This window comes from Pteropus medius, unplaced genomic scaffold (assembly GCF_902729225.1).
Source record: "Pteropus medius unplaced genomic scaffold, Ma_sr-lr_union100, whole genome shotgun sequence".
Taxonomy (NCBI): Eukaryota; Metazoa; Chordata; class Mammalia; order Chiroptera; family Pteropodidae; genus Pteropus; species Pteropus medius.
The window spans coordinates 13,660,788-13,683,859 of record NW_024350319.1 but is presented as its reverse complement, the minus strand read 5'-3'; the positions used below and the strand labels follow the sequence as shown (position 1 = coordinate 13,683,859).

Genomic DNA, 23,072 nt, shown 5'->3' with positions numbered 1-23,072 from the left:
TACCAGTGGGAAAAACTGAGGCATATATTCTTACTATCTCCTTGAGAGTAGTACGTATTACTTCTAGAAACTCTTTGTGGTTGACGGAGGTACACTGATGAACATCTGACGGTATGAGATAAGATTGTAAAACTGGACCTACTCATGCACATTAATCACTAATCTTTCTTTTAATATCAAAAACAAAAATAGTATATATTCACTTTCAGATCCCTATGCCAAAAAGCTTAAAACTTAAGAACATATAGAGCATAAATCTATGGCAGCAAACTACACTGATGAGGATGCACAGTCTTAGAGTGAAGAACATGAACAAAGGGAATTATAAACAATACCAGAAGAGGATCTGAACTTTAGACACTAATTAGATTGCACCCAATTGCTGAACAGAACCAATATTACTAGCAAATTCTAATTTATTTATTCATCCAATAGTAGCAGGGTTGTTTTTCTTTAATAAATTCAAAGTGTTAACAACTGTTTCATCTTTTTTAAGTCATTCCACTACTATTAATTTCAAAGAGAGCTTAAAAATTATCTCTAATGGTGATTATTTTATAAAATATTAAAATACATATCATTTTAGAAAATAATTTCATTTCTCACTTTTTAGGATGAGTCATTTGCTATTCTTTTAAGACAAGAATACTATCAGTTATTAATAGAGCCTTGGTTTTCCACTTTTAAATGAACAGGAAATAGGAAATAGTGAATGAATAATAATACTTTTACTACCACTACAGCCAGAATTACAAGTGTATTTACTTGATTCTCAATTGCTAAAGTGATTCAAAATTCTGTGCCCATCTCTATTATTACACGTAGAAAACAGGGACTTTCAAATTTAATAGAAAAATTCTAGTGCTTTTATTTGAGCTTTCCAAAGAGAAATTTTCTACATTAAAAAAAGTCTCTCTTTTCTACACTATCAAATCACATTTTTTGATGATTATAAATGAAAAAAATTTTGCCAAATTATTAGGAGTTTGGTGAAAATAACTACTTTATTTGTAAATACTGAGTATTTTTAAATGAAAAATTAGGGACAAGTATTCTACATTCTTAGTAATTATTCAGTAATAATTCATCTGCAAAAATATTATCTATCTATTTTTCTTGAAGCTTTTTGAAACTAATGTAACAGCCAAATATGGTAATTTAAAAATGGGGTTTCGATAGCCAGTTTTTAAATTATCCACTCATTTACACTAACACATATAAATTGTTTAGAGATTTGATAACAAGGGTACAGAAACCAACTGTATGCTTTCACAGAATTTAAATACCTCAAAACTCTAGTTCTTTAAAAGGTATTATAAAAAATACAGCCCTATTTTTATAACATAATGAAACAATAAAAATAACTTGCTATCTATCTTGTACATTTCCTATAATATGTAATTATATTTATATGTACAAGTATGATAAGACTTATGTATTTTGCTAGACATTCAACTGTATATTTAAAACATATAATCCCACTGAATATAAGACCTAAAACAATAAAATGCATAGAAGAAAACACAGGAACTAAACTCAAGGACCTTGGACTTAAAGAGGATTTTATGAATTTGACCTCAAAGGCAAGGGAAGTAAAAGCAAAAATAAATGAATGGGACTACATCAAATTAAAAAGCTTCTGCTCAATAAAAGAAACTGTCAACAAAGTAAAGAGACAACCATCTAAATGAGAAAATATATTTGCAAGTAATGCCACCAATAAGGGCCTAATATTCAAAATATACAAAGAACTCATACAACTCAGTAATAACAAAAAAAACAAAAGATCCCATCAAAAAATAAGCAGAGGACCCGAACAGACGCTTTTCTCTAGAAGACATACAAATGGCCAACAAATATATGAAAAGATGCTCAACATCGCTAGCTATTAGGGAAATGCAAATCAAAACCACAATAGATACCATCTCATACCTGTTAGAATAGCTATAATCAACAGGACAAGTAATAACAAATGTTGGAGAGGATGCAGAGAAAAAGGAACCCTCATACACTGCTGGTGGGACTGCAAATTGGTACAGCCAGTATGGAAAACAGTATGGAGGTTCCTCAAAAATCTAAAAATTGATCTACCATATGATCTAGCAATCCCTCTACTGGGTATTTACACCAAAGACTTGAAAACTCATATCCATAAAGATATCTGCACACCGATATTCATAGCAGCATTATTCACCATGGCCAGGACATGGAAGCAACCGAATTGTCCTATGATAGATGACTGGATAAAGAAGCGGTAGTACATATATACAATGGAATATTACTCAGCCATAAGAAGAGATGAAATACTGCCATTTGCAACAACATGGATGGACCTTGAAATAATCATGCTAAGCGAAATAAGCCAGACAGAAAAAGTTGAATATCAGATAACATCACTTATATGTGAGATATAAACCTAAAAGCAACAAATGAACAGGACAAACAAACAGAGACTCATGGACATGGACTATAGACTAGTCATTACCAGAGGGTAGAGGGTGTGTGGAGGAACAGGAGGGTCAAATATAGGGGGGTAGGGGAAGGGCGAAGTGGGTAAAGGGGATCAAATATAGGGTAGCTGAAGCAAACTGGACTTTGGGTGGTAAACACACAATAGAATATACAGATGTGAAATTATAATGTACATCTGAAAATTATATAATTGTATTAACCGATGTTACCCTAATAAACTTAATTAAAAAAAATAAAAATGAAATGTATAACCCTACATACAAAGATAAGTTACCTAAAGTCCACTTCTTCTGGATTCTTTTTTTTTGTACCAACTCCCACTGCTTTTTGTTAGCCAGTTTAGTAAAAATAGGTAATTATACAGAATAATTCTTCACTTCCTATTTTTCTCTGGCCTACTTCTAAATGCTCAAATCATATCACTACCACTGAACCACTAGATCAACACGTAAAGAATGAATAAATGGTCAATTATTAGTGGTTGCCTTTATTGTCTCCCTAGGACAGGCAACTCCCAAATTTTGAAACACTATGTGCAAATTGTTTTAAAATAACTTACTATAGCACAGAATCTATTCTTCTAAAGAAGCTATGTTTCGTGATTTGCTTGTTGGCCAGATTTTATATGCTATTTAACGAACTTTAAAACTACTTATCGAGTACCATTTAGGCAAATGAGACTTAGCTTTAATTTTTTAATAAATGCCCTTTAAGAAATAAAAATAAAAACATTTTGATAAAAATCTTTCAAAAGTATTGTATTATGTTCGGTAGTTAAAAACATCTTGATCAATGTCAACATTTTAAAAAAACTATAAATGTGCAATCAAAAATATGCTGATACATATTCTCTGTGAAATTAGAGATTTTACAGCAATTTGTACCCATCTTCTTATGGTGTGATGTTTTTAAAAATCATTTTTCCAGTTTTTATCGCCTTTTGATGTTTTCAATGTGCCTACACTGACCAGACTTGCCTAAAAAATTGCTATTCTACTTTAAGGCAGACTAGTAAATAAGCTAGAAAGCTAGATAGAAGGGGAAAAGTAGAAGAGAGTAAAGGCTTTCAATAGAAAGACGAAAGGTTTTCCTAGTAAACAAAATGTAAAAAGCAATAATGTATAATAAATTATGTGATACTTAAGTTTTCTTTCAGAGTCTCTATGTTCCAAATAACTGGGATTGCTGGATATTAACTGCACTAGTTCAATTATAACTTACTACGATTTTAATATCTTATACATAAGAAAATTCTAATTAAGATGCCAAGAATACCAAAATTTAGAAAAATAAAGGATACCAAGATTTAGGTGCTCGATGTTAAAGCAGAGGAAAGGTGATACCCACTGTCAGCAGTTTTTTGTATTCTCTCTGTGTGCAAGAAGGCAATTGTCTAGTTAAGAGATATCACTTATATAAAGTTTATAAACCTTTCCAACACATCACTTTTTTAGCATTTTATTTTGTTAGTTTCAAATATAGAGTACACTGCTTAGACATTTATATAGTTTATAAAATGATCCCCGATTATTCCCAACACTTCGTTTTTAAAACAAAATTAACTAATGGTAAGTCACCCAAATAAATATGTTTATGAGAGAGAGATGAGGGGAGGGTGAAAGTTCATGCACTGTATGCTTCCTTAAGTTGAACTTGTTGTTTTTATAGATTTTAAGCTAAAAATAAAGAGAACGTGAAGACAGGAAGAAATATCTGCAAAAGACATATCTGATAAAGGATTATGATCCAAAAAAAAAATCAAGAATTCTTAAAACTCAGTAAGAAAACAACCTGATTAAAAAATGTGCAATAGACCTGAACAGACAATTCATCAGTGGAGATAAACAGATGGCAAGTAAGCATATTAAAAGATGTTCAACACAATATGTCACTGGGAAATTGCAAATTAAAACAATGAGATACCACTACACATCTATTAAAATGACCATAATCTAAAACACTGATGACACCAAACGACACTGGCAAAGGTGTGGAATAACAGAAACTCTCATTCACTGCTGGTGGGAATGCAAAATAGTACAGTAACCCTGAAAGACAGTTTGGCAGTTTCTTACAAAACTAAACACACTCTTACCATATGATCTAGTAATCATGCACCTTGGTATTTACTCAAATGAACTGAAAACTTATGTCTACACAAAAAACCTGAACAGATTTTTATAGTGGTGTTTTTTTCATAATCGTCACAACTTTTAAACAATCAGGATGTCCTTTAGTAGGTGAATGGATAAACAAACTTTGGTACATCCAGACTATGGAATATTACTTAATGTTAAAAAGACATGTGGTATTAAGCCATGAAAAGACTTAGAGGAAACTTAAATGCATATTACTAACTGAAAGAAGCTAATCTGAAAAGGCTACATACTGTATAATTCCAATTGTATGACATTCTAGAAAAGGCAAAACTATGAGAGCCAGGATCAGTGGCTGCCAGGGATTGGGAAGGAGGGAAGAATGAATAGGGGAGCACAGAGGATTTTAGACTTTAGGGTAGTAAAACTATTCTCTGTGATACAGTAGTTCCCTTCTTTCCCACAGTTTCACTTTCTGAGATATCAGTTACCCACATTCAAAAGTGGTCTGAAAATATTAAATGGAAAACTCGAGAAATAAACAATTAAGTTTTAAAACTGCACACCATTCTGAGTAGCATGATGAAATCTCGAGCCTACCTGCTCCATTCTACACAGCACGAGAATCATCCCTTTGTCCAACGTATACACATGTATATGTTATCCAACGTAGTAGCTATTTTGGTTATCAGATCCACTGTTGTAGTTATCTCAGGGCTTATGTTCAAGTAACTTATTTTACTTAATATTGGACCCAACGTGCAAGAGTAGTAATGCTGGCAATTTAGATATGCCAAAGAAAAGCCATAAAGTACTTTCTGTAAGTGAGAGAAAGAGAGGGGGGGTGTGTGTATGTATTGTGTATGTGTGGCATGTGTGTGTGTGTGTGTGTGTGTGTGTGTGTGTGTGTGTGTGTAAAGCATGTGTGGCATGTGGGAAGATGGGGCACTATTATCCAGGTTTTGAGGACTTATCCACTGGGGGATCTCAGGGTGGAGGTCTCCTACCACAATGGTAGGCATTCAAGCTCACAGAATGTACACCACCAGTAGTGAACCCTAATGTAAACTATGGGCTTTGTGTAACAATAATGTCTCACTATGGCTTCATCTAGTGTAACAAATCTACCACTGTGGTGTGGAATGTTGATAGGAGGGGAGACTGTGTACATGTGGGGATGGGGATATGATAACTGTACTTTCTTCTACTTTCACTGGAAAAATAGTCTATTAATTTAAAATGTTAAAGAGAAATTACTGTCAAATACCCAGACATTTAAACCTTCTTGTTATTACAAAAGTATTTCAAAATTTTGAAACCCACCAAAAATAAGATTACATTTGAAATATTGTGTATCTGTACTCTTTATGATATATTAAAAAACAAAAGATATGTATTACATATTTTTCTGATATGCCAACCTATATAAAAGATAGACATTTAAATGTTGTTGCAAACATAAAGTAAAAATCAACATTAGCAGGTAAAACCTTAACTCAGTTTAATAAATAGGCTGAGATATAGACTACTCCCATCTACTTTAGAATTACAATAATTTTACTAATTTGGAGGTAGTAGCTAAAATGGAATAGTAACACATAAATATTTACCTTTGAGTCATAATTTTGAAGGCATCTGGGAGGTAGCAGTCTGTATTCTCCATCTGAAATGGGTCAGCATCACAAATCTTGTCATCTGTCCGACCGTAGTTAGCGCTCTCAATCATGATGACATCACTGCCTGGACATCGCAGATCTATAGAATAACCTTCACAGGATAATTCTCGCCTAACTAACCCAAATGGTAAAGCTGCTCTGCTGAAACCTTAAAAAAAAAATTTAAATTAAATTAATTCATTTTTAAGTATATTATTTAAATAAGGCATTTTCAAGTAATAAAATCCAGTTCTATATTCAAGAGATGTCACAAAAACTCTACTTTTTAAGTTATCCATTCATACACTTACTAAATAATTCTTTGGATCTTTACTATATGTCAAGAAGTCATTGTTGGATATTTTAATATGTATCTTTAGCTGGACTAATTCACAGATAGAGACAATTAAAATTACTCTAAACGAAATATTTTCTGTATAATCTAACCACAAATAGAAACTAAGTGGCTCATTTTGAATAAATTCAAAGAAAAATGACAAATATATTCAATGGATTAATAAATATTGACAAGTTTTACAAATACAGAATATAACAACTAATCAAGAAAGTTTTCATTAATGCAGTTGAATAAAAGCTCTGATTATACACTAGTTTTATATTCTCATTTAATGTAGACATATTAATTCCTGTTAATATGTGTCTTAAAAATACTTTCATCTTAGCAGTTTCCCCCCAAAACAATTAAGATACTATAACAGTAACACACTTATGGCACAATAACATTTCAATTTATACACACTTCATTTAAAGTGGACAAAAATCAGCAGATGGGCATTTAAAGGAGAGGGCACTGCTCCAAACCAGTCCGGCAAGTTGAAACACCCAGAAAGAGGAAAATTTCTCTAAGATTCAGTTTTGTCATCTACAGTATGGAGATAACATCTGCGATGTTACTTATCTTAACTGTGGAACTCCAAAATGAAATAATGTATATATAAATGCTTGAAATGCTATATGAATGTATAAGAATGGTGCATTAGGCAGAGTATAGATACTGCTGTTCATGACTGTTCATGAGTGCAGTAAGATTCTTAAGTGGAATAAAAGATTAGAATTTTAAGTTTATCCAGTTTTCAATCGCCCAAAGTAGTAACACGGCATGGCAGAAAGGGTAAAAGCAGAGAAAGCCAAGAATAGCCAAGAACTATGTGTGGGAGAAGCACATCTTTGCTATGCCGGTGTGCTAACTGAGTTAGCTACCATGTCAAAAACTTTTACCGTTGCCTCAATTTTTTCATTTCAGTTCTTTAACCTGTTTTCAACTACAGCATTCCAATAATTTCAGCATTTTTTTCTTATCTCTATCCTTTTAATCACTCTGTATCATATGAATTATTCCTTTTATCTCCCCCCCGCTTTTTTTTTTAATTGAAAAACACTGACATTCAAACATAAACTGTTCCAAGATATAAACTTCCGAAATGAAGGGCAGGGTTGTGCCCAGGTCAATGCAATGCCATAACCTATCCTCTTTAATTTTACTGCACGATGTTGCCTCCCTAATTTAGTGAAATTGAAAGTCACCTGGATAAACATGCAGCCTTTCTAAGATGTAAATAATCCTCTGAAAGGGTTATTGGGTTACACATTGGTATGATTTAGAAAATCAGCAATTCTCAAACTTGGCTGACCTCTCAGTTCTACTGAGAAAACTAAAGGTGTAATTGCAATGGAGAAGAAAAGTTCATAATTTGGAGCAAAGAAATCTTCAGGGGACTGTAGCAAACCCCAACTTTGGAAGGTTTTCACTAAAAAGGCTTATGATTTTGTGAGATTAGTAAAAGTATGTGGAGAGGTGCACTACCATTGAAGAAGAAATAAGAAATGGAGCTGGGTAAATGTCAAGGCAAACACTAACTAAATAGGCCAATCTTCTAAAAGTTCACAAATAAACTTTTACATGTATTACTGCTTTCTTCCACTTCCATTTACTGTACCATACTGCTTATACAAATAAATCAGCTTAAACTAGTATTACTATATTCATATTAACTGAAAATATTCTTAAGGCTTTAGAAGCTAACATTTGTGTGGCAAAAGCTCTGTGGAAATTCAAACAAGTAACATCATATGAAATTTTAAGAGCACAGCCTATTTTTAAAGGCAGAGATGATTTGCAATTATAATTCTTCAATAAATGAGAATAAATCATTTATTAGGAAATATTACAATATTAGAACTTATTAGAAGACCGTTTTAGAGCCATATTCACAACTTTTACTGTTTGTCAAAAACATAGGATTATGAAGCACTGCAGTTTTTAAATCGAACCCTTTCATTTTTATTGTTGCTGATAGTCTGCAGAACTGCAGTTATGGTTCTAAGTGAATTTTCCTCTGCTTTTGAAAGATATCTGAAAAGTTGCATAGTTGAGTGTTTTGCTACTTGGTAATTAATTGAGAGAGAGGATTTTTTAGCCTTATTCATAATATCCAAAAAGGAAAAGGAAAAAGAAAAGGAAACGGAAAAATCAGTACACTAATACTTCAGTAAATTTCCAAAGCAGAAATGAGATCATGGTACTCATGTTATCATTGCACAGAACTGAATGGGTTCCTAATAGCGAATACTGCTTTATTTAATGCTACAGTGTCTACTGTTTTAAGTCATGTGTTCTCTTTTCTAAATTCTTGCTCTGTCACCTGTGTTTCTGTTGAACTTTATACACATCTTTACTGAAGTGCCTATTATTACTACATGGTACTGTGCATATTCATTTTTAACATGCATCTTCCCTGCTAGCTTGCCATGATAGACTTCTTAGTTCTTACTTAATTCTAGTGCCTCAATTGGTGCATGATATATAACTCCAGTGTTGTCGAACCAATTCACTAAACTGAAGAACTAGTATTTGTTTAAAACAGTATAAATTACAATGTGTTTTCCACTATAATATTTATTTCCTTGGGTACTGAAAATAAAAATAGTAAGCATTAAGAAACAGATAAAGAGAAATAAACTACTTGTAATCAGTGAAAATTGTGCCATCCTCAATAATATTTAAATTCTGTCAATTTATTATTTTCTAGGTACTGCTGAGGTTCATTAGTGTTTCTGACAAAGACAGATGGGTTACATGTTTAAGAACTTTCCTTTATTTAAACCCTTTGTTTCCAATCAGAAATAAATGTCCATAAAAAATATGAAGAGAGAAATAAAAACAAGTATTACAATAGCTAACATTTACACAGCAATTACTATGTTCTGACACTGTGCTAAATGCTTCATATGGACCACTTTTTTTAATGCTCACCACTACCAACGACAACAAAAAAGAAACTGGAATAGTTACTGTTATAATTACAATTTTACAGAATACAAAACTAAGGCATCAAATAGGAGGTAATTCAGAGTCTTATGGATTTTTCTGAGTTAGATTTTAACCCATGCAGGGTTCTCAGATTCCAGAGCCCATGATCTTATTAATGGCCATGAAGAGGAAAGTAATCGGTGACTTCACAAGCCACCTTGTGGATAATATAGTAAGATTTATAAATTTTAATACAATCTGAAATTCACCAAAGAATGTTAATAAATTTGAGAGGAAATTATTACTGGAAAGGTTCACAAAACATATAGATAATAAAAATTGTATTTATGAAAATGTAGTGATGTGTACTATAAGCACAAAGAGAAGAGAACCTAGACTATTCAAATATGTACATATAAAAAGTATACTGAACACTAAAGTATGATTGTGTGGGTCAGCCTTGTGACCTGGACTAAGTCATTTTACTTTTCTGGGTTCTAATTTATTTTTTCTGAAGAATTAAACTCATTTCAGTCACATCAAATTTCACCAATCTACGATTCTAAACAGACAAGCTCCTTTTAATCAGGTACACATGCTATTCTAATATTTCCCAGTGATCAATAGTTAATAAATTGCTTGCTCTATTTCTTTGAAATATAAACATATAAGAGAATGTCAACATGGATGTGTTGTGCCACAACAATGTAGACTGTATGGTACTGTCAAGGTAATTCTCAAAATTATGTGTGATGATGACCTAGGCAGGGTTCACACACATCACAAGCAGACATCTTCCTGGATTAATTTTTAATCAAAGACTTAGTGGAAGAGAGAAAATCAACACGGGTCAATTATGTAATCAAAAGAAAGATTTACATAATTTTAAAGACAAACGTGTCTTCTTTGGCCACTTCACACTATTTTCCTGAAAACTTCAAGGTGTATGGGTTTAGTGTCTTCCACTAGCGATAGTACTTCAAAGGAAGTTTGGAAAGTCTTAAATAAAACTATTGCAATTAATATTAATTTTATAAATTCAATATTCTCACTAAGTAAATCATAAAAAGGCAGAACAAAACTTATACCTAAACACATTTATTACCCCTTTATTATATACACTAATGACTTAACTATAATGAGTTAAACAGAAGAAATCATCACAGGTATGGCCGTTATTTCTTAGTCACACTTTTTTCCTTTGTATATGAAGTAATTTTTCAAATTGGGTATTTTCAAGAACAATTTTTTAAAGAAATCATTTGCCAAGACTATAATGATTGATTCCCAAACATGACTTTGCATCAAAGTCATCTTGTAAATGTTTTTAAAAAGAGAGGTCTTCAAACCTCAATCCAGACCTACTTAATCAGAATCTCTGTGTTCAAATGAAGCTGGGATATCTGTATCTGTGGAGGAAAATGTATATTTATTTGCAACACAATGATATACTAATAACTAAGATGTGCCAAGAATTTCTCCAAGGCCTTTATAAAACAATTTTTATTTCTCTATTGAGATTTCATATTTTTAAATCATTGTCATCACATTTCCTCTTAATTCTCTAATATACTTTTATTTTAATCTTTGAACATATTCATTATAGCCACTTTGAAATGTTTATCTGCCAAATCTAGCATTTGGGCCCACATCAGAGGAAATTTCTATTGAATGCTTTTTCTCCTGAGTATGGGTCAACTTCCCTGTTTTTCTGCTTATCTTATAAATGTTTTGTTGTTGTTGAAAACTAGACATTTTAAATAATATGCTGTTAGCAACTCTTGATTTAGATTTCTTTCCCCTGAGAACTTGTTGTGATATTTTCTTTTTAGTTTCATGATTGGATTTAAATCTGCAGAATTTGTCTGCCCCACAGCGTGTGTGTGGCTGCTAATCTCTGCTCATTGCTGTTATTGCTGCTGTTACTTTAACGCTTATTTTTGTTTTCTAGCCTGGCTTCCTAGAGATCACCCCTGTCCCGGAACAGCGTAGTGGTCAGCCAATGATTGAGCAGAGACTCTTCACAAACACCATGAACCCAAAATAAGGTTTCTACCCTCTGCTGACTGATCTGAATGTATGTCAGAGAGCATGTTCAAAGTTCAAGCCATTTTCAAGTCAGCCTTGGTTATTTAATTTCCACCAAGTCTTTTCACTTCTCGGCATGTGTGTGTAGCTTCCAGTTAGTCAAGAATGCATAGAGAACTTTTGGCTTTCATTCCTGAGACTTCCTGATTATATTTCAGACTGGTCCTCCGGTCTTCACACATGGGACCACTACCTCAGGCTAGTGAAGCAATGGGTTTCCCCCATCTGTTGTCGAAGTTTTACTGAAAACACTGCTGGGCGTGGGTTTCCACCCTCTACTCCAAATCAAGCCAGCTCTCCCTGGCTGCTGAGTCAATGGATTTCAAGGCCAGCCTTGCCCTAATGAAACTACCACAATCATATGTATAGCTATGGAGTAGGGGGAAGAGGGAGTGGACAAGAGCAACTCCAGGTTAGAAGGCTTTAAACTTCCACAGCTCATACCAGAAATTCTATCAATTTCTCATAAATAAATGCTTCCCAATTTATTATTTGGCTCTGGCTAATTTTCAGAGCCACAAAATGGTTCTTGTTGACAATTCTGTTCGGTTTTATACTTGTTTGGGGGTAGATGATCTTACCCCATCATCTCCAGAAGTCCCTCTAAGGGCTTTACAAATAAGTACTGACTATAAGTCTTCAAAAACAACTGCATGAAACAGGTATTGTTATTATCACCATTTTACAGAGAAGAAAATTGAGACACAGAAAAATTATATTTTCCATGATCACACATCCAGTAAGGATGAAATCAAGGTCTGAAATCCAGTAATTCAGTTCCCAGATTCAGTTCCCAGCAGGTTTGGGGACTCCTGTTCTAGAGAGCAAAGTTAGGATGTGCTGGGTGCTTCCAGTCTTAGAAGGGCAAGAGAGAAAATGATGTGTCTGATGGTTAAGTATTCAATGAAACTGCTCAGTCAACATAATCAACATAAAAGAAACTCTCAAATTAAAGCCTTTTAATCACACTATTACTATGACATGTATTCTAAACTCGATTTTCAATCTCTTTCTATTTCAACAAAGAAAAAAATAAGCATCCCAACAAGTAAAGTATAATTCAATCCATTGCAACCCTCACAATCGAAGAAAAAACTTGTGGGAGGCCCTGTGAACACAAAAATCAATACTGGAGCTTTATGCTGTGCAATGTGAATACTGCCAAATAGCGGTGCTTAGAGTAAAATGAACTGTTTTGCCCCATTTTCTCCACTCTGAGCAAATAATTTTGAAAAGACAATTTTCCCCCAAGCTATAAAATTTCAAGCAATAACTCTCTGTGCTTTAGGCTAGTGATTGTAATAAATACCTCCCAGCAACAGGTGCAGTGACTGAGGACTAAAATCATTCACATTCAGGGAATAACTACTAATAAACAGATGCACTGCTACCAGATGGGAATTTGTGAGACCAGAATTGGAATTCTATCACTAGATTTTGCATCATTTATGAGCATTTTTGCAAGAAAATATGCTATTCTGGCAATAAACAGTGCACCCTGCTATAAGCTGAGAATTGTTATGGACTTCGAGCACTTGACTGGGAACATTTTGCTTTTCTAACATTGTCTCTATTTAGTCTGCTCTTTGCACATATCTGTAAAACCATACATTCCTACGAAAGTCTTCTTATTAAGCTGTAATATAAAAACTTCAACTTTTCTGGTACTGTTTCTCTTAATTACTTTGAACTAAACCCTGTCATGGCTGCTACTGCTCAGGCTGCCTAGGGTTCCAGTAAGCACCATGACTTTTGATTATCAGGGACCTCTATGGGACCGAGGCTGTGACTTCAAGCTCCATTGAAACATTAAGTCAGGCCAGAGTCTATTACCAGCGTTGGCATTCGAAATCTCTGATTTACTCCTGTTTATATATGTTAATGAGATTTCTTCCTAAAATGGAAATGAGAAAAATACCTAATAAGGAGGGGACATGATTTCAATGAGGCTGAACTCTAGCTCACAAGCATGCAGAAAACTTATTTCTATTTCATTATAATTTAGATGAAAAGAGGATGTTAAAAGCAACCTAAAAGATAAATTATCTGACTAATAGTTCAACTTTTTCATTTATCCCTGTATATTCATGAGGTCATCAAAACAAAATTTTAAAAGGATATATAAAACTTTTCTTTGTATATCAAAAGGCAGCATGTTAAAAACATTCTATGTAAGTTTGCAGAATGTCCCTCTATTGCTTTAGTTACTCTATTAGTTCATTTAAGAAATAACTTTATTAATCATACCCTAAAATATTTAAATTTTTTTCATGACCATATAATTATTTTAATTGCCAGTATTATGTGAGGAACTTAAAACATATGGAGAGTAAAAATATCTACATTCACCTTCAAATTTGTTTTCATGCCAAGAGTAAAGAAATGAAAAGAATGCAATGTCCTTTTCCAGCTTAAGCACACTAGCCTTGAAAATTCACAATTTGTGTGTAAAGTAAACTTGGTTATTAGCATGAAACACCAATCAAACCTTACAAAAACATAAAGTTCTTGCAAAAGAAGGTATTCAGACAATTTAAGATCTTAATGTAACTACAAAATAATCAATTCACCATATATAACTGATATGCCTTAGCTTCTTGTGTCATTTTGATTTACAAGCTGTTTTTTTTTTTTAATATTTTGGATATATTTTAAATTATGAAGCATTTCAACAAATGGTTTTTTAAGAAGAATATTTGGTTTTAAGCAAAATCAATTTATATGCAAAATATTCATTTAAATTGGAATACACAAAAAATTCTTAATGCATGATGAAAAATTAACACACAATTAAATCCAATTACATAAACAGTAAGGGGGACAAAACTTTCTTGGAGATTTTCTAAGGAAAATAAAATTCTGGACACTATAGACATGGAAGGTAAAAATTTATTTTTAGAATGCTATTTAGCAGTTAGGTTCACATATTACTACTTTGGAAATCCTCTCAATATTTTAAGGAGAAAGTATGCATTATGAGTCTTCAAGACATTTTAGGATTAAATTCCTTATTAGAAAGAAATTAATTTCTCCCACTTAAAAACTTGTAAACCACTGATTAATAATTCACAAGTGCCATTAAAATATAGCAATTTAAGAGTCATAAAATACTATCTGTTTAATTCTGAACTCTGAAAGAAAAATTACTGATAAACATGTCTATTAAAAATAACACCTGCCAGAGAGATGCTTTTAATAGTCTCAGTATATTAACTTCTCCAAAGTTCACAGACATAGAATACTTTAATTCCTATCGACTTTTCCTTATAAATAGATTTTGTATTAAGCCATGATAGTAGCCTTACTATTCAGTGACTATGTTTAAACTATTCCCTCTGCAAATGTTTTACTCATTTTTTTTCTCTTAAGCAACAATTACTCTTCAAAATCCAGTTCAAGGCTTCCCTAACAATGACCTCAGGTTTGGGTAATCTATTTTCTGTTACAATAAATATTTATTGAGCACTTATCATGTGCCTAGCACTCTTCTTGATACTTGGGATCTAACAGTTAACAAAAATGACAATGATCCCTGTGCCTGGGTAACTTACATGAGGAATGAGTTCTCCTTGAGGAAAAGTATCGTCACTATCTGATTCACCATTATAATGCCGAAACGTAGTATTTTAAACTGCTCTCTTTATAGAGGGCATGAACTAAAGCTATGTTAAATAAATGGGTGTATGAATAAATTGAGTGGATAAATAACTATGAGCTCCTCTATCAGAGCAGGCAACATGCTCTAAGGTCTCTTATATTCCTCCCCTACTGAACACTGAGTTGCTCAATAGAAAGAAGAGAATCCTATTCACTTCTGTATTCTTGGTTTCCAGCATGGTAGATGGCACATAGTAGGCACATAATTTTTACTAAGTTTCATTTTATGCTTTATTTTATATTTTAATTCCTTAAACAAAAAGATGCCAAATATCCCCATGAACATAAAACAAAGAGGTTTTTCTATAGGGGGAAAAACACACACCACAATTCTATCTTTTTATATACCTTAGTTTTAAAGTTTAAGCTATGCACATCATCCAAAAATGTTTTGTTAAAAATTCAGACATCGGGAGATAAAAAAAAAAAAAGTAACAAAGATGACATATTCACCAAATCAGTATGGCTCAACTATGATATGCACTCTTAAGTGACTGACCACCTGCCAGAGTTCAAAATCGTCCAGTAGTTGCGGTCCTTAGTCACATAAAAGCATCACAAAAACCAGAGTAACCTTACTCTCTCTTCCCCCACCAAAAAGGTCAGGAAACACTCTTTACGTTTATTATATTTTATGACTAATTAAAGCCAGTTTAACATTAAGAAGTTACTATCAGTAATGATATTAAGTCATTCACATTGTGCTTATCAAATTAGAATTATTAAGTAATTCTGTATAATTTATTCACTGACAAAAACCAGAACATAATCACAGAATAGGTAACAAAATATCAATTTCATCATCTCCTCAGGTACAATTTGTTTCTATTTCCATGTTGATACCTTAATACAATCTTCTAACAATTTTATTGTTTTTCTACTACCCTTCTGTTATCAGAAATTCTATTAGCTCCAGTTACTACACCCAACCTCAGAGAGTTTGTTCTTAAAAGAGGTTAAACAAGAAGCAAAAATGCAAAATTATAAGACTTGTTCCTTATCCAGTGACATCCCCCAAGCCATACTGGCTAAAGGACTCTATTCATTTGCTGTCACTGTATTTAGTGTGATGAATAAAACTATTAGGGGTGAAAACCTAACTTAAAGTATTCCCTAGGCAGTTCTCTCAAATCAAAGATATAAATTGATGTGCTAATGCTTTGTATTTAAACATAAACAAGAAGTATTTTTTAAACCCATCAAAATTATTAACCATATTTCATTTTTTAAAAGGTACATTTAAGTTGAATCACAAGAGGGACAACAATGTATATGAATATACGATTTCCATGTCAATCAACTTTTATTTGGCAACAATAAACTCTAAAAGTGGGAAGAAGTTACTAGTGTAACAAGTGGCTTCCTTGTTAAAAGTATCTATAAGGAGGCTAATTAATACCAATTCTGAAACTTATTTGAGTTAACTACATTGAAACTGCACTGAAACCACCCACTCATTTCTCTCATCCCCAAATAGGAACCCAAATGTAATCACATTCAACTACTGCTAACTCAAACAAATGTCCCAGAAGAGAAAAGCTTTATATTTCTATACACATTCTGATGAGGTATTTATTTGTCACTTCAGGCATTAAAGATTAAGACAGTCTGAAATCAGTCTCGACTCATATCTTGACTTTTCACAAACTCTTACCCACACGTACCCTTAGATCATTTAAAAAGTGTCAGCCATTTAACCTTCCTCCCACTGAAGGGAGAAATATCCTTTTTTCCTACATGATATAAAAGGCACTCTTCCCCTAAAACCTCAAAAGGCTTCGTGAAGTTAGATCTTTTTTAAAAAAAATTGAACACAAATACTTAGGGAGGATGACAGAAAGATTTTTCTGCTAAGGATAAGAAGGCATTTTCCAACGAGGCTCTAAAGGAGAAAAAAAGCTTACTGAAGTACTTCCCCACCTCAAAACAAATAAACAACAAACAAACAAAAAACACAATTCATGAGGCCAAAGTTGATTTTTTAAATTTTCCCCTTTAAACAATACTTAAAATTGTATTTTAAATTATGCTACATACATGAAAATTTTTAAACCCTAAATCTGGACTGTCATTAATAACACTAAGACTCTTTACAATTGAAGGTAATTTTTATCTCATGAGCAGTTGTAAGATAAATTTCTAAAACATACACAGAGCTTATGGAAACAACTAACCAAGTGAGTAATATATTTAAAAAAATAATCTAGTGAACATTGTAGTACTGTACTATTTTCTCAATGCTCCCGAAACCATTTAAAACTATAAAATGACAAAATGAGTAAAATCAAATGCAGTGGTAAGCCCATTTTGCGAATTTACTTCAAAACGCAAACTCAAAATAATCCAAAGCACCACCAAGTAGAAAACAGCATTTCTAAAATGATCTCTTTTAAACATCTTTGGCAACCCCACCTAGACATTTACTGCTCATTCATTCGTCTATTTGTACTTGTGTCCTTAGCACACTTGATTCCTCCATTGTACTCTTCTGGAATAAGCCTTAAAAACTAACAATTCTCGAGTTTTAGGCAACTCCACCACTTCCACAAACTACAGAGAGCCCACTCAGTGGTAAAAGTCCTCCCTGAAGCAAACAGATGACTTATAAGAGCACTCTACGAACTGTGGTACCATGAGCTAAAACAGAATCTGCATCCCAAAATGGTATGAAAGTTATCACATAATTCTTTAAATGACAATATAATGATTTTGATTTCATGGGTGGTTTTGGTGTTATTTTTGTTGTAAGGCAGAGGTTTGTTCAATTTTTAATGAAAAGATGAGATTCTAAAGAACACAACCTATTTTCAAATCTGTGTCACCAGAACATTCAGGGAGAGGAGACAAGGAATAGAGATCATTTTAATCTGATATTGTAAAGTTATAAAATGTCGCCTTAAAAAAAGACATAACGCTACTTTTCTGCAAAGTTAAAACGATACCCTTTCTTGTATTTAACTACCAAGCTGAACACCAAAGGAATTTAGAAACAGCACAGTGGCACATCCAAGTGTATAAGCCCTGCCTCAACATGTACACAGCTCACTGTCATCTTTCCTTACTCCCACAGATGCCAACAGTACAGCAGCAGCATAGCAGTTCCAACTTCTGGTTTCAGACATTCTAATAACACAGGTTTGAACTACGCAGTCCACTCATACGCAGATTTTTTTTTTCAATAAATGCTGTAAATATATTTTCTCTTCCTTATGATTTTCTTAGTATTCTATTCTCTACAGATTACTTTATTGTAAGAATACAGTATATTATATATATATAACATACAAAATATGTGTTAAGTTGACTATTTGTTATTGGTGAAGCTTCTGGTCAATGGTAGGCTACTAGCAGTTAAATTTGGGGAGAGTCAAAAGTTATACACAGATTTTCAACTGTGTGGGGTCTACACCCCTAACTCCCACAATGTTCAAGGGTCAACTATATAAAGAGTGGCAAGAAAAAAGGCTCTTAGGAATTCTATTTGAGCCAGCGCTGATATCCCTTGGTATACTATGCTAATGCCCCTTTCCTGGTACTTTAAATACATCCCTTTACAACCTCAAATACTTTTAATCTCACCCTTATAAAGCTGAATGTTATTGGATAAAAAAGTCCCCTTATTATTCAAGGCAGAAAAACAAAATAGAAGAAAGGCTTGATAAGAGTCTCAAAAACAAGCAAGTGCTCCTTATCAGAAAATGAGAGTTAGTTTAGGTAAACTTGATTTATAATGACAACAGCCATGTTTCAGAAAATTACATCTTCGAAGATAAACTGTCTAAACAAATAATACAAAGATTAAATACTTAACATAAGAATTGGTTATAAATCGTGATATCAATTTCAAAGTAGGTAAAGAAAAAGAACAGGAAAACGAAATAAACCTAAGTAGCAAATAAACAGATATAATGCTCCACTTAATTCTTAAGGACAAAAAGAAAGCCAAAAATTAAAATTTGGTGAAATTTTCCTCCTAACAAATTATCAAAGATTTGTTTGTTGGTGTATTGTTAAAGAGATAACCTCATATGTTTCTGAGAATAACAGATCGTATAATCTTTCTGAAAAGACACTTAGTAAGTTCCTTTTATAAGAATATATTTTTTAAAGAATCAAAAAGTTCAACAAAGAGCTAGATAAAAAGATATTCATAATAATAAAAAATTTGAGACAAAGGACCAAAATAGGAAAATGGTTTAAAAGTATATTAGTGATATAGACTATGATACAACCCTAATAAACAATATTACAATATTATAAACATAACAATAAATACAAATCATATTATACTAGATAATAATTAGTGATTTGGGAATGTGTTCCCAGAGAAATTACGCAAAAGAATTATAAATTTACTTCAATATATGTGCATAGGAAAAAAAAAAAGAAAAAACTCAGGAAGTGGAACCCTTTTTGGCAAAGCAGTGGAGCAGCTTATCGAAACCACTGGGCTCAGTAATCAGGGAGCTGATGAAAACTGGCCACCATCCCTGAAGTACCAAGTAGAACTTGGGTGAAAGTAAGCAGATGAAGAAAATGGCACTCCGCCTCGGAGGATAACAGAAATCCTGTTCCCCTTCATGGAAACAATCTGGAAATATACCACCTTTCACCCTGAGAACTGAAGCGTTTCCTCACCTTCTAGGTTCTTAGCAGTTGGACTCTTTACACTGATATGGATGGAGATGCTGGTGGTTTTTCCAAAGGCTGCATATATCCCTGTTCCCCACATCACAATTCCCTATTGCATCTGAGGTATATTTTCCTTGGGTGATCAAGAATGAAATAAGTATTTTGCTTAAGCAGGGGTCTATATCCAGGGTTTTCCCTATTCCTCACCTCTCCCAATTCATGATTACCTTCTTGCTGCTTGTTCCAAGTTTTCTCCAACTCGGTCTAGGCTTATTCCTAGTACATCTCATGGTTGCCACTTTGCGGATGTTTGTGTTAACCCTACATGCTAAAAGGTAGATAAATGATCTATTTTTATGACATTAACTATTTACATAAAAGAAGTAAATGATACTTGTGACACCAAGGTGCTATGTAGGAAATTGCATTTATTCATTCCATATAACTTACTAAAATGTAGAAAGTTACCTGTTTACACTATGGAATTGAGTCTTAAATAATTTATTCGTATTCTAAAATCTGGCACGTGCATCCCTGCCTTTGTAACTTTCTTCATGCAATTTTCCCCATTTAGAATTCCCTCTATTATGCTCAGCTTCTGGCATCCCCCTCTCATTTAGGCTCTTGAGCTCTCTTCCTTTTAAAGCCTTCCCTTAGCAGAAGATATAATATAAACCTATCATAAAACAAAAGGCAGACTTGATTCAGAGATGAGATAATAGCTTTTGCACTTATACAAATTATGTGCATAAGACTCCCAAATCACAATAACGAATGTTAGATTTTTGAAAGATAAGTAATTTATTGCTAAAGGAGACAAGCATTAAGGCAGGGTCACTGGTTATCCTAGTGCTCCACATGCCACTCTTATATGCTAAGTGTTACTGAAAAAGCAGAGAGTAGAGCCAGCACACCCACATTCCTAAGGATGTCCCAAGACTGCGAAGACAAAGAACTACTCCTGCCTTTCAGTGAGATGTTCTACATCTCCCTGGTGTTGCGAATTCGACTTTCAGTTTCTGCTCTGCAACAGTATTCTACAAGCTTGTCAACCATATTAACTTGCAGAAAATTATCCAGGCTGGCTAATTTCTTTGCTTCCTGTGTGCTTTAAAACCTGGCTGGCTGCACATATATCTTGAAAGTCTTGGTCTTCGGGGACAAAAAGGCTATTTCTAGAAACTTCTAACCATATGCTATTTCGCAGTTGCACTGTCCAACACATCTAGATTTGAATCTAGGCTCCTCTGTTTACTACCCAAGTGATGTTGTTCAGAGGTAAAACTCTAAGCTTCAGTCTCCCTATCCATAAAATTTGGGTAATAACAGCTCCCACATCTCACAAAATTGTGCAAGGATTAAATAAATTACTACATTGTAAAGTCTTTAAAACGATGTTTGGCAATTGTAAGTGCTCAATTCTGCCAGCATACTTTTCTTAAAAAGTAGTGCATTTGACACTTGGTCATAAGTTCTAGATTCCATCTCCAGGGAACTAAGGAAACAGCCTAAGTGGTAAATTATAAACCACATATAACTGAATAACTTATTACATGTAGATAATTTGCAGATTAGGAAATACTAATTATAGGTAAATTAGGAATAAGCTAGTTCTTGTTGTTCCCATCTCTCTTCTCTATACTTTGAGGAAACAAAGTTCATTTGCCAAAAGTATGTGTATACATACATATTTATGTATGTACCCACACACACACACACACACACACACACACACACACACTATACTGGTAGACAGGTCAAGGAAAAGGACTATGACTTGCAAGAACTTAGAATATTCTAAACATAGTGTACATTATCTCACTTAATTATCACAGTGATCCTGGCTGAATCCACAAAATATCCTAGTTGTTTGGTGGATTCTTACTTCTCTCTTTTTAATAGTAGAAAACAGAAGAAATCTCCTCTGAGGTGAATTCTCAGACCATCTACCCATGATATCCCACCTCACCTCCGAAACTGTGTCCTACTTATGACAATAAACCATGAACATTCTCTGCACTTACCACATGGCTTCAAACTTAACTATTTATCTGTTTCTCCTCTTAAGACTAAAAATTCCTTGAAGGCAAGAATGAATACTTACTACTGTTTTTATCCCAAGCATCTAGCACAGTGCCTTGGTTATAATAAGCACTTAATACATATGTAATGTTAATTTTACAGCTCAGAGAATGGAGGCTATGGGTTATTTATCCAAGGTCACATTATCACAAAAGGAATCCGAAGACTGGCTTTAATGACGCTCTCATTATACTGTGGTACCTTGTCAAGTCCTATCAGGTAGTTATTTTGTGAGATTCTAGGCCACTTTGCTTCAGCACCCCCTTTTAGCCTGGGGTATTGTTGTAATCCAAAGAAATCCCTCAAAACCCTTCCTAGGCATTTAAATTAAATCCATCAAATGCACATTTAAAGGAACACAATTTATATTAAAATTATTTTGTAAACTATATGTTTGAATATATAAATCACTTACTTAGTAAAACTTCTATGTATTGTACAAGTGGAAATTTTATTTGGAATTCTGAGAGGTAAAATTTCAGTCATCCAAAAGTGAGTAACAAACATTTTAATGATGAAAACCTCATTACATATAACATTGACAAATTTTTTTCTGAACATTCAGTTGTCAGCATTTTTTATTACTCAAACCAAATGATCAAAGACTATAAAGCCTCTGCAGGTTTCAAAAGAAACAGACCAAAAAGTTATATACCTTGGTCCATTACCTTGGTTATCTTTGCTTTCACAGTCTAGTACAAAGTCAGTTTGTTGAATAAGTTAATCATCTTACTAAAGTTCCATTTCATTATTTCTAAGGAAATATGCTTGCCTACACATTATTTTGTACTAAGTATGTATTGGAAGTCTATACAGGTATGCTCTCGGTGGATATCGGAAAGAAAAAGTTCGACATAGGGAGCCACAGATAAAGTTTTCCTAAGCCATAAAGAGCTTTAAGAGAAACTCACTGGAGTATGCTTTCTGCAGCTGGAAAACAACTGGGTATATTTTTATGTAAGGGTCGTCAACTTGCCAAGGCCCCTATCTCTCAATCTCCTACTTCACTAAAAATTTAACCTTAATCAAAATAATCAGATGTACCCACTATTTCTAAATAGTCTTACCATTCACTTTTTTAGACTCGATATGTATTAAATATATATTATGGGCTACAAA

General features: G+C 33.3%; 1 protein-coding gene across 10 annotated transcripts in view; it reads right to left on the bottom strand.

Annotated features, from left to right (window-relative positions):
* ADGRL2 (adhesion G protein-coupled receptor L2) overlaps positions 1-23,072 on the bottom strand; it is a 180,153-nt gene that overhangs the window by 77,931 nt on the left and 79,150 nt on the right. For all 10 annotated transcript variants that reach the window (XM_039838674.1, XM_039838679.1, XM_039838678.1 and 7 more), the window contains exon 3: positions 6,179-6,392. In XM_039838674.1, the coding sequence (XP_039694608.1) occupies positions 6,179-6,392 (214 nt within the window). The remainder of the gene's footprint in view (positions 1-6,178; positions 6,393-23,072) is intronic.